The sequence below is a fragment of the Pyxicephalus adspersus genome, chromosome 6 (assembly GCF_032062135.1).
Source record: "Pyxicephalus adspersus chromosome 6, UCB_Pads_2.0, whole genome shotgun sequence".
NCBI classification, from domain to species: Eukaryota; Metazoa; Chordata; class Amphibia; order Anura; family Pyxicephalidae; genus Pyxicephalus; species Pyxicephalus adspersus.
The window spans coordinates 4855320-4873818 of NC_092863.1; the positions used below are offsets into that span (position 1 = coordinate 4855320).

The 18499-nt window shown below is 37.2% G+C and overlaps 1 protein-coding gene across 4 annotated transcripts in view; it reads left to right on the top strand.

Moving 5' to 3' along the window:
- The window catches only part of TFAP2C (transcription factor AP-2 gamma), a 22063-nt gene extending 5613 nt beyond the window's left edge, over window positions 1-16450 (top strand). The window contains exons 1-7 of one of the 4 annotated variants that reach the window (XM_072414218.1): window positions 1109-1286; window positions 3113-3604; window positions 3970-4021; window positions 6481-6685; window positions 8123-8241; window positions 9983-10124; window positions 13984-16449. In XM_072414218.1, the coding sequence (XP_072270319.1) occupies window positions 1239-1286; window positions 3113-3604; window positions 3970-4021; window positions 6481-6685; window positions 8123-8241; window positions 9983-10124; window positions 13984-14269 (1344 nt within the window). In that variant the 5' untranslated portion in view covers window positions 1109-1238 and the 3' untranslated portion in view covers window positions 14270-16449. Of the gene's footprint in view, window positions 1-1108; window positions 1287-3112; window positions 3605-3969; window positions 4022-6480; window positions 6686-8122; window positions 8242-9982; window positions 10125-13983 lie in introns of those variants that run through there. The other 3 variants (XM_072414219.1, XM_072414220.1, XM_072414221.1) reach the window with 3 other exon arrangements.
- The last annotated feature ends 2049 nt before the right edge of the window (window positions 16451-18499 follow it).

Below are 18499 nucleotides of genomic sequence, written 5' to 3' on the forward strand. Positions count from 1 at the left end.
CTGTGCTATATGTCCCCTCTCTGTCCTGTGCTATATGTCCCCTCTCTGTCCTGTGCTATATGTCCCCTCTCTGTCCTGTGCTATATGTCCCCTCTGTCCTGTGCTATATGTCCTCTCTCTGTCCTGTGCTATATGTCCCTCTCTGTCCTGTGCTATATGTCCTCTCTCTGTCCTGTGCTATTTCCCCCCAGTCTGTCCTGTCCTATTTGCCCCCTCTATGTTTTGTCCTAGCTGTTCTCTCCCTGTTCTCCTGTACCTGTCCCCTCTCCATCCTGCCCTACCTGTCCCTTTCTTTGCTCTACTTGTCCTCCCATTATTCTACCCCTTTTCCTATCCTGCACTACCCCACTGTTCTCTTAATTTTTTTCTTTCCCCCTTATGTCTCCCATATAGCATGTTATATTCCCTGTGTTATTCAGCTCCTGCCCCTCTCCCTAGGATGACATTTGACATGCTCAGTCATTGCCTGATGGCTATTTATATTTCTCAGTAACCTAAAGCTGTTTTTATACATTGAATTGTTACTGGAAGTAAAAATGGACACTGCAAAGGGGTAACTAATTTTTTGTGTGTTCTTTCCAATACGTGTATAGAAATATAGATGATTCTAGTAAAAAAAAGAAAAAAACAACAGTATAATGTATAATTGTTATTTATTTCTTCTAATACTTTTATTATGAATTATAATATGTTATCATAAATTATTTCCAAAAATAAACAAATGGAATAATATTTATTTTAAAAGGTTAAATATATACATTTTAATAAATAATTCATATATTTTTTATATTATATCATTTTAATATATTATTCTATTATTTATAATGCATGTTTTATTTGTCACCAGTAGCAGGGGGTGTTTAGATAAGGATAAAGCACAGATCTTGTGTCTCTGTAATGTCACATCTGTCATAGTCCATGTTAGTGCTCAATCTACTGACTGCACAGCCCAGCCTGCAGTTTGAGAATACTGGGGAGGCGTGGCTTGTGCGGGGATCCTCTGTTGATTGGCCGGCTCGGTTACCCTCTCTGGTTAGGCCCCGCCCTCTCCCCTGGGGAGGAGTTGGGATAATAACAGCGTTTAGACTCACAAGGAGGGAAATAGCTTTGGCAGCACAGGATTGTAGTCAGTTCACAATCAGCCTCCATGCCTGATTACAACTGATTCCTGGGAATATACAGATCATTCGGATTATTCAGTGTGATTCTTGTTTTGTGCTTCTTGGAACCTGGGCACCATGCTGTGGAAACTGGCTGATAATGTTAAATATGAGGAGGAATGCGAGGTAAGGACATACATATGTATGCCTGAGAAATGAAAGTCATTAGAGGTGCAGCTTTTGCATTATTGCAACCCTAAGAAATATCAGTGGGCACTTGTTAACACTTCCTATAGGGATGATGTTTGCATGGCTCTTGGTTTTATTATAATAATAGTTTTTGCAGCAACAAACTTACATAATAAGATTGCAATGAATCGTGCTAGTTTTGATGTGGTATTTTTATACTCCTCAATCTGTGCAGATTTTTAAAGTCATTTTCAGGGGCTGTGTGCTTGGAGCTTTGGCTTTTTTTTAATACCAATGTATGTGTTCAAATAGTTGACCTGCAATGTACTCGCGCAGAGCTGGGGACGGTGTTATCCTTGTGTTGGCCGCAGGTAGGCGCTAGAGTCTGGGGGATCCCGTGCAAATCATATGGATGTTGTACAGAGGCATCTGAAAGTAAAATTGATGACCATTTATTTTTTGCTAAGTGGACCATACCCTTTGAAAAAATAGTTCAAACTAGATTATTTAAGAAGCAGCTATTAAAACTTTGAAACTTGCAAAATGTAAAGCTTTATTACATAGTAGGAGGCAGCAATGATTTAATAAACAAATATCACATTTAAAAACCTATTAGAAAATACTAAACATAGCACAGAATTGTAAGTGCTAATGGAAGGACCCAATTTTAGGTTGAGTGTTTTATTGGACTTTTGTATCTTTGAGTTTACCAATACATTTTTTGGCTGGTTGGTGATGTAAAATATTCAGGTTTTTGCTGTGTTTAGGATCTTAGATTTTATTCTTGGTGTTGGCTTTGTGGGTGAGTTGATCAGTACAATATAATTGTATAGTTCTGGATAGATTTTCTGCAATGATCTAGTAAATAGGTTGGTGATGGTATTTTTAAATATTCGTGTTTACTCTGAAAAATCCCCTCAGTACTTTTTTCTTTCAAGTCATTCATTTTTGTGCATTTGTCATGGTCTGCGTGGTGCGCTTGTCTTGGCTCCTGCCGATTAGTTTCAGTCATTTGAAATCAATAGGAGGTATTTAGTAGGGAGAGCTGGTCACACAGGACTCCGCTGGGCCGCCTTTTTGTCCCAAATTAACTAGCCCTGTTATTTTAATGACCGTAACGTTGTAATCTGCTAAAACCACGGATCAGTCAAATTTAAACATTTCAGTTCAGGTTGCGAACCCTAGCCTTGAATAAGGAAAATGCCTTGTCCGAAACTGATAAGAATTAATCATTTTTATTTTTGAAATCTTTTGGATTGTTGTAATTTGTAAAAAAAAAAAAAAAAATTATGAAAGTAATTATTTTTTTTTATTTTTTTTTTTTTACTCTTGTTTTTTGTTTTTTTACTATAACATGAAAAATATAAAGTTCATAAAAAAAATACTAAAAATATTTTACTGCTACATTAATAATTTTTTCAGCAAAATCCAGAGTTGTAACCCCAACATATGTCGTAGTGTTCCAAGCTTAAAAAAAAGTTGTTGATAACTCTGCAAAGACAGCATTGTAAATAAAAATGTAAAAGTGATTATATCAGTTGCAGCCTCTTCTGCAATCTTGCCTTACATGTGATGAATCCACATTTTTTTTAACTTGTCTTTTCTAATTTCCTTCCATCGGAGACGGGAGAATTAAGTTCATATGATTTTGGTAAATTCTGTTTAAGAGATCAAACATGCTTCCTCTCCGAACAAGCAGGGAGCTTGTAGGATCAAAATAGCAATTTGCTGTACTTTATTATATTTTAACGAGCTAAACCAGATTAAAGCAGATTTGGCAGTATGTTGAATGTAACACTTATTTTTTTTATTTTATTTTATAGGACAGGCACGATGGAAGCAGTAATGGTAACCCTAGGTTACCCCATCTGTCATCAGTCGGCCAACACCTGTACAGTTCAGCTCCCCCTCTCTCACACTCGGGGTCTTCTGAATTTCAGCCCCCCTACTTCCCACCTCCATACCAGCCTCTGCCCTACTCCCAGTCTGCAGACCCTTATTCCCACCTTGGAGACCCGTTCTCCTTGAACAGCATCCACCCTTCACATCCACCTCCCAGCCAACAGCAAGCATGGCCCAACCGTCAGAACCAAGAACACGGAGGAATTTCACACCACAACAGAACAAGCCTGGTCCACCATATTCCCTCTTTGGACCCCTCATCTGGAAGACTGAGTAGAGACTTCCAAAGACGACCTGACATTCTCCTTCAGCATGGGAGCAGCCATGGATTGGACTCAAGCCTAGCAGACAACCTCGGTCTACCAGAGATTGGTCATCAGATGGAGGATGTTGCGGTAATGAACCCTTTTAAAGTATGAACAATAAATAAACTACTTGTTGGGTTTGGGTAGTTTAGAGAAACATCATCTGAGTATTATATTTCAAGCTTCAGGTTTAATCCCAGCTGATTGCATTTATGGTGAGCGATAAATTTGTTGGCAACATAAGAAACTTCTAGAGGCCTAGTTTTTACTGATTTGAAATTAAAGTTTATTGTGGGAACATACATGGTGCCTTAATTATTCCTAGAAGTTATGCTTTTAGGCTTGGTGTTGCTTCTAAAATAATGGTAAAACTTCGTAAAAAGCTGCAAATTCTGCAAAAATGTAATTAAAATCATTTGTTTTGCAAGCAGGCAACCAATGTGCTGTTTTTTTTTTTTTTTTTTGCTTTACAGAGTTTGGAGGAGCAAGGTTTAATAATGCACGATCAGACAGTCATCAAAAAAGGTTTGTTTAAAATGTTTATTTCTTCAAACTTGTTTTTGTGCATGGAGTTTCAGAATAAAAATCCTCTTCAAGGCAAACTTCAAGGATCTGTTTTTTCTTATTAGGACATGTTTCAAACTTAGGGAGTTGTTTCCTACAAGAAAAAAGTATAAAGGATAAATACAATCGGTAGAAACATGATCCAACAAATGAAATGGACATTCATGAGGTCCTAATGCATTTGTTTTAAAATATCATATTTTTCAACATTTGATTTACATTTGTTTTCTTTTTTTTGTTTTCTAAACATCCAAATGTTTTTTCCCCTCTCTCCAAACCCCTAAATGCCTTCCAATATCCCTTTAACCCTTGAGCCTTGAGTAGAAACAGAGCTTTTTCTATAAACTATCTTGATTGCAAGATTGTGTCATGTCAAAAATATTTAGATGTCAAGTTTTTAAAGTGGGAAGATGAGTAATTCTGTTATCACGAACATCACTTTGCTGTGAAGCGTGCAAAATGCCTGTTGTGACTTAAAATTAGACTTTTTTTTTCAACATACTTTTTATTTTTAAGGATGCAACATTTGCTATAAAACAGTGTTATCACATCAAGGTTTAGTGTTGATTTAAGGAACTGTTAAAAAACAGCAAATTGTATTTTTTTTAGAATAGTTTAATACATGGAGTTTGAAATAGAATATATGGGGACAATAATTTGCTTGATCTTTTCTGTTAATACATTGTTTTAATCTGTCATGCGAAATCTAAGCATTATAACATAAATTTGGCAATCAATATAGTCAATAAGATTAGTGTGCATGGTGAAGTTTCAGCCTTTATTTGCCTGCAGGTTGAGCATAAAGTTAGTTATAAAGATTTTGTAATCCAGTAGTTGTGCTTCAATTTTGTTTTATAAATCTAAAGGGTTTTTTGTGCTGTGCAAATAAAAGTTTGGTTGTTGAGAGGTAGCAAATCTGAGAATTGTAGAGGATAAAGCTGTGTTCTAATAATGTGAGGTGGGAGATCCTTGGCTTTTAATAATAAAATATTAGTTTTAGGTTGTTTATTGTTTTTTTTTTTTTATTCTGTATTTTTTGACTGCATAACATTGCCTGTGGCATTTATGATTTTTGCTTGGCTTACTTGATTTGTTTTTTTTTTTTCACAATGCTACAATTAATTATATGTAAACATTTTTTATATAATATTTTTATTTTCTCGCTAAATTATAAGGAGATTTTTTTATTTTCCTTTGATACCCACCCCCTCTTTATCTTGAAAAATGCACCCTGATGCTCCGCCGGCCTCAGCACTAAACTGGTGACTTAAGTTTTTCAGAGGCATGACTTGTACCTTGTGTTTTATTTATTTAGAGCTATTGTATTGTTAATTCTTGAGCAAAGTGCTGTGAATGCTTGTAGAGAGACTTAACGAGCTGTGCACATACAGGGCCTGGCAGTAGTGTGTGTTCTCTTTCAGAACACGTGTGCGTGCCTGCATGTCTCCACGCCCTTGTGTACATGTCAATACACCTACACTTTTCTGGTTTAAGGCATTTGGACCATGTTCTGTAGACAAGGGTTAAAATAAAAAATTTAAAAGTTAAAAAAAAAACATGCAAAGTATTTAAAAAAGAAAGTCTAAATGATGAGTTTCAGTTTTAACTTGTTTTACATGTTTTATGAAGTTCCCCATATGTTTGTAAATGTTTTATTTACCTTGTAAATTTTTTTTTTATTAGCCTTTTACAGGAGCTCTAAATTAAAACTTGTCATCTTACCGGAAGTATTCTGGGTTTACTAATCTGATGAGTTTTTGTGCTTTTGGTGGATGTAATGTGGCATGAGCAGCCTTGTAATTCATCAGCAGACATGGAGGGCAGATTTTGTTGGCATCTTTGGTTCCTCAGAAATGGAAGTGGGGTAGGCAGCCTGGCTATATTATTTTCCCTTTAGTTGTAGCTAGGAATTTTTGCTGAAAGTGTGTGAGAGAACCAGACACAGCATTTTGTGACAGAAGGGTCTTTTGTGTAGATTGGTCTGCTTTACATGAAGGTTTCTTTGCATTGGAAACAAATGTATTTAATCCTTGCATTTATTATGGAATGCAAACTGTCCCAGGTATTAGCTTTTGTCTTCTTCCTAATTCTGCAGCAATGTTCATGTTTGCACCATTTCCCGCTCCTTAGGAGTTTTACCTGTATATCATCGCCAATTTCTGTTGCGTCTATGCCTCAAACTAGCATCTTACCTGATGTCTCTTGGTTAGATGCCAATGTTAAGACCAATATGTTTTTTTAGCTGAAATGTGAAAAGCACAGAAAATTGTTAGCTTACCAACTCAATGTAGATATTTGTGCCTGGTGGTAAGTTATCTTGTAAGGCACGGAGAGGAGTTAATTCATATGACTAGTATTGCCTTTTTTTGTATGATTTTCAATGACTGCATGAAAGTGTTAACTGTTCTGTGTCTCCACAGGCAAAAACACCCTCAGTATGCCCTACCAGAAGGAAGGCTTGATGGGTATGGTTATTAATCCAAATGAAGTCTTCTGCTCTGTTCCTGGACGTTTGTCCCTCTTGAGCTCCACCTCAAAATACAAAGTTACCGTGGCAGAAGTACAACGTAGACTTTCACCCCCAGAATGCCTAAATGCGTCCCTGCTTGGTGGAGTTCTCAGAAGGTAAGCCTTGGTATGGGCCGCGTTGATGTGTCCCCCTGACCACTATCATGTAGTGTGCTAATTGCTGGGCATTTGAGGCAGGGTTGTTACTATTTTGCACCAGTCCTTCTTTATAGATGACAAACTCTTTGCATATGGCTGCACATTTGCCTTCACAATCAAAACTGGGGCTATTCAAAATCCCATCTCAGAAATACTAACTTCTTGCCAGGCTGACAAATGGTCGGATGTTTGTTGGACAGAATAGACTGTACAAGGCCAACATTGGTTCATATTTTCATTTATCATCCAAATGCTTGCCATCAGATTTCCTTTGTTTGGAGAAAATCTGCCAAAAAGAGAGCCTGTCTAAATATCTTGTGCATGTATGTAAATGTCATTGATTCTGTTCCAACTGCTTGGGGAAAAAACAAAAAACACCCCCGTATATAATTCGGCTAAACCTCCTATTCTAAGTTTCTGATGCCGTTTGAGTAACAATGGCTTTCTTTGTTTTAAAAACTTTTGAATAGACCACAAAGGGGCAGACGCATAAAATGAGGGGTGGGTGGGGGGAAGGGGGAGACAAAAATATAGAGTAGTTATACTGCATTGTGTAGGAGCAGGACAGTTAATTTAAATTTGAACTAATTGTATTCAAATGAGCAGGAGGCACCACAGTACTGTCTGCTCTGGTGCAAGCCTCCCCTGAAGAAGGAGCCACTTCAAAGCTGTTGAACCTTTCTCAGGGCAGGTTTGAAACTGGAAATGCCCTTTAATAAGGTCCTTCTACTTTTAAAGGGTCCATAGAAACCCATGTGAAAGGCATCTATTTATAAAGCATTTTAAGCAGAGCAGTTGTAGTGTATGGTGAGAAGAAGCTTTTTCAGAGGGTGGGGGGAGGTTGACAATCCCTTTACATTGCAAAGCAAGCAGTTGCTATGTTTTTGGATTTAAACATACAGGTTGCAAACAAAAATCCTATGGATATGGTTTTAGTGCAGAACTGAGATGCTGGAGGTCTTGCAGCTAAATACTTCAGAGTTGGTTGATGATTGAACGTGTGGGCATCACCCAAATCTATCCTTTCAGTTGTAGCAACTAAATCAGAGATATGCTTATTTAAAATGTCATAATAATTTGAAGTACTCCCCTTTTGAAAAGGCCTTGAATATAATCCCTCAACAAGTCTGCGCAGGTCATGATACCTTTCGTGAGGTAGCTCCTGTGAAAACCCTATCATTTTAATCCATTGTCTGTCAAGAGGTTGGATACATTGTTTAGTAATGTAAGGGAATTCTACCTTTGTCAGATCAATGTTTCCCTCCTATAAAGTCTTGTTGTCTTTCTGGGACTGACGCCCTGGCAGATACCTGAGACTCAATTGTTGGTTAAACACCCTATTGGGAGCATTGAAATTGAAATGACTCTAACTCTCTCTTCTTTTTCGCTCCCCAGAGCCAAATCTAAAAACGGAGGGAGGTCGCTGCGGGAAAAGCTGGAAAAAATTGGGCTGAATTTGCCAGCCGGGAGGAGGAAAGCTGCAAATGTGACTCTCTTAACGTCTCTGGTGGAAGGTATGCCAAGCTTTTAACCTTGTCTTAAAAAGAAATCAATAAAGTACCAATCATTTTTTTAATTATTTTAAATAATAAGTAAAAAACAATGTACAATTAGTATTCAGTAATACAATATATAGAACAAAAGTTTCCATTTACAAAATAACAAAGAAAATGGTATAAAAGAAAAAAGAAAACATTCAAATATTGAAAATGGAGTGGGTTACCATCTTTACATATAACAATGAAGAAAAAAAATCTGTCCTGCCATTACCAGGTTGTAAATACAGACATTTAGAGTATGCATCAAATGTTTAATCCATGGCTCCCATATGGATACAAACCTGTGGTGGGTATCATTTAAAATACTGGACAGTTTCTCATATATTGTCCTCTCGGAGTTTACCCTCATGAAATTGTTTCTTCCAGTTACCAGCTATAGTTTAAGCTGCTTTCAGGATATAAGCACAATTTTAATTGGGCCTTGGATACCTATTTTATTTTATTTTTTTTTTTAAATTCAAGTATACCATAGTTCGTTAAAGAGCCAACACTTGCACTAAATTTTTCATGTTGTATACAGCGCAAAATATACCTGTGTTGAATCTATAAACCAATTATTGTAGAATTTTTCTTTAGAGCAATTTTTTTTAATAACTTTGTTTGATTTATTTATTTTTGAACCCTTAAAAAAATTGTTTTAACCAATTTATGAGCCAGGCACCAAAATACTTCATACATTGGCTGCTAACTGTAGGAATGCCCTTCACTTACAGATAAGTAAAAACATCAATATCCCTGCCAGGTGATATTGGTCCTGGAACTTTTCAGGCACCAATAAATGCAATGTAAGTCCGTCTCAACGTAATATTAGTGAGGCCCGCTTCATTCTGTAAGTCTCCAATGCCTTGCGTTTAAGAACAGACCGCACAAAGTGGCGGCTGGTAAGATATTGGGGCTCTTGAAGTAGCACACAGGACAAGATACTAAGCCAAATTCTTCAAATGTAGAATGTTTCCACTTCTGGACCAATGTAAAAAATCAAGTGCTGATAGTAGCCAATCATGTCTTGCTAGCAGCTGGTTGCGGTTTTGAGTTTAACAACCTTTACCTTCAGCAGGAGCTCTTATATAAATAATTATTGGGTCTAATAAAAAAATCCAGCTACTTTTTATCTTTGTAGTTTTGTCTGACGAAGAACTGCAATAGTTACCATTACTTATCTGTTAGTCACTTCTTGCGCTTCCATGGATGTTAGGGCTGTAAATTCTTTAATGCTCACTTTCTTAAGGGTTATCGCTGTGCAGTGCTATGCATACTGCTGTAGACTGTGCAAGTATCAAATTTAATAAAATCCTTAAATCGCATACGAGATAAAATGTGTTTGATAAACTTGGCTTGCTGGATTTTTTGTTCTTTTTTCATTCACATTTCCACCAGTGGAAAATAGTTTTCCCGCTGTTAGAGTAACTGAAACCATATCCCATTTAGTTTCCTAAGCTGTCAGGCAGATAATAGAGGATGCTGAAGCACAATTATTATGCAGGACTGTTAGAAGGGAGAAGTTTTGATCTGCATTCCGGTCAGTAAAGTAACTAGTGGAAAGTACTTTTGCATTTTTCTTAGTATCCATTCAATTTAAAAAGCTTCCTTCTGATAATATTTAAGCCCAAGGTGGGCATTGGAAATTTTTGGGTTTTACACCTTTTTATTGAACCTTTAAAAGGCCTTGAAAATAACCTGACTTCTCTACTTTCAGGAGAGGCGGTGCACCTTGCCCGTGACTTTGGCTACGTCTGTGAAACTGAATTCCCCTCCAAAGCTGTGGCAGAATACCTGAACCGACCACACGTAGAACGCAATGACATGGCCAGTCGGAAAAACATGCTTCTTGCTGCTAAGTAAGTTACTTTATTCTTTACTTAGGGTTTTCCGATATGTGTGTGTGTGTGTGTGTGTGTGTGTTTTTTTTTTTTTTTCCCATGTACAAAGATTTGCAGATGTCTGTGGTTTAAGTGAACCCGTTACTACCAAAACCTAACCAAGGTGGCCACACAATTACTTCATATATACATTCCTAAGTGTTGAGTGAGCCCCTAAAACTAACCATGTGGTATATGCAAATGCGGAGTGACAATATCATTTTTTGTATGGTGTGGGGACTGGTTTATAGCTTGGGGGAGGGGGGAATCATACCTCTTGTCATTCTGTCTAATATTTTGATTATTTCAGCATATGTAAAAAAATATATTTCTTATTCTTAAGGCTTTGGTTGTGATTAGTTGATTGGATAATGAGAAAAAATATATAATCGATTTTTCAGATGGCTGTGTGTGTAAGTAAAATGTTTTTGAAGGGATCACCCACACTGCAAATTCAGAAACTGGTTATTTTGATCTATATATCCTTGGCATGCTTTATTGTTCTAATGACACGCCCCTGAGGAGTCTTCATTAAGTGATTTAAAGCTTGTGGGTCGTGAGAATGGCTGTAGCAGTGTGTCAAGTTCTGTTGTGTTAGCACGTTTTTGGGTTTTCCTGAGCCTTTGTTAAAGAAGACTCATTTGAAGGTGACTGGGTTGAGCTTTAGGAGATAACCCACTTAGACGCGCACAGAGAACCCAGGGCTTTAGAGTTACTAATCAAACACGCCAACAACTTTCAGTGATGGTGTGCCATGTCTCCATGCACCAATCCGATGAAACAGTCTGGTTTCTGTGAATTGTTGTGCTTTTGCATGTTGCCTTCTGTCTCCTGGAATCAGTGAGCTGATAATCAGCCTTGGCAATTGCTGCGTTAGCTGCCTGATAGGTTTCAAAGCGACTCAGCGATGCAGAACTCCCTCGCGAGATCGATTTGCATGCTGGCTTCACAGAACATGATCTTGTTGTGTCATTAGCTTGTTGCGATGAGAGTTTAATGAACGCGGGGCCTTGTGATTGATTTTTTTTATATCCTCTTGCTCGCATACCTGTACGCCTGGATCACCTGTCCACTGTACTAACCAATAACTGCATCTTGTAAAAACCAGATCTAGAAAATACGTCACCAATATATGCAAAAGATCTTGCATTTGAGTCAGATGCTTACTTTTTTGTATTAGGAAAACATGTTGATCAGTTCATTTAATTTTCCAGAACGCAAAGTTGTAAATTTGAGGAGTTGCATTCGCAGAGTCTCTTAGCTTTCTTTTTTTCAGATTTGTATACCGACCTCTGTAGAATATTCTGCATTATCGGAAGTTTTAGCAGTGTGTATCTCATCTCAATATTTTTGACTTTTTCCTGCATCATTGCCAAAACTGTGTGCTTGCAACTTAAGAAAAAACATTTGAATAACTTTTTAGGTTTAAAGTTTTAGTATTTTAAGTTTTTATTCATTAGTTGCCTAAACTTTTAAGAGGTTCCTGTTGATAAGAATGTTGCATATAGGGGGTTGCGTGAGGATTTTATGGTGTTGCTGCTAGTGGTTTTAAGTGATGTGGCGCTTGAGTAATAATTTTCAGGTGGTGTTTAAATAGTTGAATGCTGAGTAAGTAACTAGTCATCTCAGCTAGGGACAATGGGAAACTACTAAGCTGCCTCCTGATTATGTTTTTTTTTTTATTTTTTTATACACCCACATCCGTAGTTTTAAAACACAAAATGCCAGACTCCTTTAAAGCAACAAAGATTTATAATATTCAGGGGCTTCATGCACTTTAGTTTCATAGAAGAAAATACCCATTCCTACCTCCAAGGAGCAATTGGTAGTTGTTGGCAGACTAGTTACAGGGTTCAGACTGATCAGGAGAGGACATTTAAAATCTGGCGCCCAAATTGTCCCTGTTATTGGTGGCCTTTAGCATCCCGGCCTTTGTCATTAAACAAGGGATTTGATAAATATTATTCATAGTGTTTTGACATATGTATGCACGGTTCACCTCTACTTGCATGTCTATATCCAGGGTGGATGATGTTTAGCCAAATTCTTTTAACATGAGGAAAGGAGACGCAGGCAATCGGCGTTTATTCTAAAACATTCACACATACCGCTCCTGTGTTTTTTGTCCATACTGTATCACAACACGCCAGCCTTGCCAATACAGCTTACAAACGATTAATCCCTTGGCGTGTACGTCAAGTAAGAAAAACAATAATTGTTGAGCTCTTTGTTAATATTGTAATTACTTGCAGGATGATTAGCAAATGCTGAGCCTTTTATAGCATTTTATTATGTTTCAAACTTGGATGCACCAAATTTTTCTTGCTGTTCCATCTATGTCAGATGGATCAAAAAATCCAAAAAGTATTTTATCAATTCATAAAAAAAAAGTTGCAAGTTATTTATAGAGTTCTACGATGTCAATAAGCTTGGAGTTGCTCCTCTCCTAAGAGGCCATCTGTAAAAATAGAATATCTTTCTCTGTACACCTGCGTGGCCCCAGGGCTTACCCCCAGATACTATGAATCCACATGATAAATCCAAATATCATATATCTTATAAGAAAAGATAGGATTTTTTTGGTCTACTGCAGGAAGTAATAATGACAATAATTACAGCAGCTCAACAAATATTGCAAAGGTTCATCTTGGTAGTAATCTCACACTTTTATTATGTCCCCTGTTTAAACGGAAGTCAAAGTTGTAAATCTAAGTTAAGAGGATGCCAATGTGGTTTTTGTGTCCAAAGGACAGCATTCGAGAGCTTGCCCTCAAGGAAACAACTGAGTGCCTGCCCTTAAGCGTCCCATTGAACAAACTGCTTGAAAATATTTTGTAGTATATATAACTGCATAATTAATGTGGTTGTAAAAACACAGATGTTATAAAATAAGCCGTCTTACAACCTATACAGGTAACCCCCTTCCCCGGGGCAATTCGTATCAATTTCGCTGCACAGGTGGGAAAATAAATTATTTTTTGGCCACTCCCCAAGGGTAGGATATGTTCCTTGAATCAAATAAAAATTGTGTGAGCCCTTCATGAACTACAATTTAACCAGTCTTACTGTAAAGAACCCGTCTTGCCATACGTAACTTTGCATTGTCCCTTGGATTAAAAGCTTAAAAGTTTACCAAATCTTCCTGTGGTTACATGATTTCTGTGTCACCTCTTAAATTAGGTGGAGACCATTTTCTAAACTTTTATGGTAAAGTTCATTGGCTCTTAGTAACTTTTCTCCAACTTTGTCCTCAATGCCTATACTATTTTTGTTTTTCCAATCTGGTGAAAAAAAAAATGGTCCCCAAACACCGTGTGCTCTCTCTACATTTAGAATTTTGCACTTGGCCTATTTATAGCCCTGAACAATGCATTTTCCATATGATGGGTGGCCCTGTCCGTTTTCATTGTGTGTCTTGCTTTGCCTTTTGCCAATATATACTTGGCATCAGCTGATCACTTTTGTGTCCCCCCCTTGGTAACTCCCAGGACTGGGCACCCCTTTATGTTGCTGCTCATGAATGTGCTCTTTAATCTCGCTTGGAACATTAAGCACACACTTTTGATAGTATGGCGTATGTAAAGAAAAAATATTGCTCCCTGGAGAAGCTTTACCAGCACTGGTGGCCATGGTAAGTTTCAACTTAATGTGGACTTAGTCACCCATTTTATTTGTATTTTTTTTCTGTTAAATTTTTTTTTATTGTCAAAATGTGCTTTTCCAAAAGTACGCTACTTCTTTTGGAAATTTCACACTGCTCTTATACTTTACAGACTTTTTAAGTCAACAACTTGTTGTTAATAAAAATTAAACATTTGTATATTTCTTTTTTTAATAGGCAGATCTGCAAAGAATTCACAGACCTTCTCACCCAGGACAGAACGCCCCTCGGTAATGCAAGACCAAGCCCTATTCTGGAACCAGGAATTCAAAGCTGCTTGTCACACTTCAGCCTCATTACGCACGGTTTCGGTAGCGCCGCTATTTGTGCCGCCATGACCTCTTTACAAAACTACCTAAATGAAGCATTAAAGATTGCAGACAAAATGTACATGAGTTCTGGAGAACAGAGCCCAGGAGACAGCAACAAAACTTTGGACAAGATGGACAAACATCGAAAATAAGAGATGAGCAAGGACAAAGTTAAATTGATGCTTGAAACTGGGTTCTCCAGGCTGGTGCGGCAGCCAGTTTAGGTTTCCTTTTATTTACTTGGACATAGGAGCTGATTTATGCTCTGCAAACTTGACCCTGTGGGACGGTGCTATTTTCAAATCTTTATTTTTCACTGCCCAGAACTTCAAGAAAAGTATGTTGAATTTCCTTTGCACTCTTCTACCTGCCTCGTACTCCCCCCAATTATACATTTTAAAGAGACGTTCTGCTCCAAAATCCGTAGAATAGAGTTTGCAGGAATTTAAATGACTACCTATTCCCTTGTCTTAAACTGTATGTCAAAGGATGGTACTTTGCTTCGCATAATGACAGAATGAAGATGATCTGAAATTTTTAAACTGGCCTTTATGCATCTCGTATTTAAAAAAGGAAAAAAAAATGGTCGATGATATTGGTTCGACGGCAGATGTCATTTCTTTTCTTTTTTTTAAAAAAAAATCTTGCAAAATTTGTTTTCCCTTGACGTCACAGAGGAGAGAACACCAGGCAATAATTGTCTTTTTAGCCAAGAATTTTATAGAACGCTGTATATAGAATACTGACAGATCATTTTTATATAGCTTGTGCCATCCTTTTCTCTGAATCCAGGTCATGGTGCCAAAATAATAAAAACAATTTTTATTTCATCCTTTAATATTTTGTTTAGTGCCGAAATCTCTTCATCTTGCCATAGTTGAGGCTACTTGTTCTCAATGTATACATTTCTCAGGTTTTTATTGTTGAGATGACTTCCATGTTCATGTTGGTTGATGGAAACTCAGACTGCAACCGACTGGTTCTTCAAAAATATTCCTGTAGTATTTTTATTACTTTTGTCCCCTAAACTTGAACTTGGAACCAGTTCTTTTTGGGCTGCTTTTTTATTTTTCATTTTTGTCTGGAATTTCAGCGTCCATTCACAAATTCATTCACTCATTTTGCCTAAAGACTTAGTTTTGGAAGCTTCACCATCTGCCCTTTAATATTTCCAATGGTATGGTTGTTTTGCCACTTTTAGGTTTTTATTTTGGGCTCTACATAACATAAAATAAATCCAGCAAGGGTAGTGGCTCCAGTAGGTGTGTAATTTTAGTAACTCGGCACAGAGATCACATCTGAATTATCGGCATTGGTTGAACCGACCCTTAAACCTCCCTGCCCTCCCATGGCACCAATATAGCTTCGGTTTACCCCAAATATTGTAGCTTATTTCAGAACCATTGCAATCGAGTTAATGATTTTTTTTCCTATCTGTACATACTTATTTATATGTAATTTAAGGGGACTTTGTACATAATGGTGAAACTTTATACAACTAAGGTTATGGAAAAATTGATAAAAAAAAAGTTGCATAATTGTTTTTTTTTTAAAGTGTTTGCAAACAGATCTAATTTTAGGGTATTTAACAAATTGTGGCACTAAAGATATTAATAAACCTTTTTTTGTAAAAGCAATACGTATGAAACTGTGTGGGACGGGCAGCCATGTTTCAAGGAGAGAGAGAGTGTTGAGTCGCAATTTTTTTTTTTTTTCAACCACTTTTACGTATTTGTAAATTTTCCAATAGTGAACTGTTGTATATTATAAACATATAATAAAAACCAATTCTCCATAACATTTTCATTTCTTCTGTTTTTTTTTTTTTTTTTTTTGGTTAAAGAACCAAAAATGAAATACAATTGTTGCACATTTGAACCCAGATAAAACTGAGTTGTTTTTACTCAATATTGAGTACAAGCTACATAACTCACAAGTAACAGCAATTCATCCCTGAATTTCATATTATACTCTGGTTTCACAAGCTTTTATACTTAATAGGTATCACTAGCTCACGTGTTGTCTCTGTTTTATTTTTAAAGACATTCATGTATGGGGGAGGGATTGTATTCTTTTGCTAGCAATTACATCTCAGCAGTTTTATTTTGTATTAAAGAATCTTTCTGACATAGATTTGGGGAATCCTCCACGTGTTCCTCTATCTTAATAAAAATAATTTTACTATAAATTTAAGATCTGAATTTTAGTTTTTTTAGCCTCAAGCATAAAAACAATTTCTTGCTTTTGAAAAGAGGTTTATGTTTTTTTAACCTTGTAGTAAGTTTTCCTATCTTGCCTTAGCAGGAGTATCCAAGGTTCAGGCAATAAACCTTTTACAGAAGGCTGTAGAGCATTCGAAGCAATTATGCCAAAAAATATAAATTTCAGATTTGTCCTGTAGTGCTTTTTAAATTGAATAATGAATTTGTAATAAAGCTTATAATATTGTGGTGAAATATTGACTAAAGACTTTATATTCTGTGACCTACCCTTCCCTGTGTGCATTTGGGATCTTTCACCAGAGTTACCCCCCCAATCTGTTTATCTATAGGCTGGAAGGGGTAGGTGCTTAGGCAGTTAACCGAAATAATGAGCACAGGTAAGACCTGAAACTATTTTACTGGTCCAGTGAGCCGACAGATATATAGGAAGATGCAAAGCTGCAAATAGAAATGTTGAGATAGTAAATAAGTTTAACAGATTTTTTTTTTTTGTTCTCTGCTGGAGTTTGTAAGATTATCATTTCACAACAGAATTGGTACATTTGGATCCAAAGAATTTTTGATGTCCCAGTAAAAGGCACAGACCAATCAAAACTAATTTTTGAGTTTATAGGTGTGTAACCCCTGGATTCATATAATTAGAATATTTGAAGGTCTGTTCCTGTCTCCTTGGGAATGTCTGGAGTCCCCACTAATTTCTTATTGTCCAGGCTCCTCTATATCTATATCCTGTATAAAATAAATAAAAAATAAAGTGGGAATGCCTCACAAAAGGCATAGCTGGTGTAAAGGTAATGCAGCCCAAACATGGCAGTAGCCTCATTTATTGAGCGGAAGATTTGGAACTCCTTTTAATATGTGTAACAGGTGTGCAGACCTAGGAATTCAATACAAACTTCCCATATTGTGCAGGTATACAGCCTGACAGCAAGTGTACAGACCCAGGGATGGTAGAAGCCCCCCATAATGGGGCACCATAGGAGTTCAGACCAAAAAACTCTGCACAGGAGTGGGAAGAGATGCTTGTAATTGAAAGAGTAAGTGTGCAAACCCAGCACAGAATTTGTTGGAATGCCTTCTAATGGGCATGGCAGGTACGCGTGTTTTTAAACTCGGCATAGGTATTATTTTATTAGGCAGGAATGGTGGGTAAAAGAAGGGTGATATAGCACCAGGATATACATATTTTTTTTCCCTTTATTTTGTTACTCTTCAGTGATTCAGTGGTCATTCTACTGTTGCGTCCTCAAGGGTTTTGGCTCCAAAACTTTTTTCTGTAGTCCAGGCAGACACATGGCTTGAAATACCAAGCCTGACACACAACATGGCAGTGGTTCAAAGACATTGTATGGGTTGCTAAGTTTTAGTCCTTAAATGTTGAGTATGGTGCACTAAGTCTGCTTTGTCCAGTGTAATGTTTTAGGAACGCTTTATTAGTCAAGATTATAGCAATACAGTGCCAACACCACCATTGATCAACAACAATCTCACAGTAGGGTTAGGCTTTAACCTGCAAAGCAAGTTGACATCCCTCCATTACAACCAATAAAAAGGGCTTTAAGGGCTTTGCATCCAGCTACCCCATTATATCCGAATGCATCTCCCATTTGGTCTAGTGGGAGACCAATGTATAGGGAGATCATGGGTTTTAGGCTTCCAGTTTTACAAAATCCTATTACAGCGAGAAACAAAAAATTTTCCATTTGTAAGATTAATCTGCAATCATGGATTTATTTTTTATTTGATTGCTAGAATACAGAACAAACGTTGAGGGAAGAAATAAATAAATAGGAGAATTATCACTCAAGTGCAATAAAATGTTGATCTATCAAGCCTTAGTCTTGTGGGCAGGGGCGTCCGCCGAAATCTGGAGGGAAGATGAGGAGACAGGATACCATATGTTCATATTTTAAACTTGTGGATTTTCAGTCACACATGGCTGGGAAGTTTGTATATTTCTGTACAAAATCCTACACGGCTGTGAGCGTTTGATCAGGGTCCCATCAAGGCTCGATGATTGCCCTCCTAATTTGTACTGTGTCAGCTGTAAAACGCACGGAGCAGATGGGGGGCGGCTTGGAGAGACCGCCGCTGGATGTGTGGAAGGATGGGGGGGGAAGCATTATGATGGCACATCTTGAACTGGTGTGCGTGGTGGGA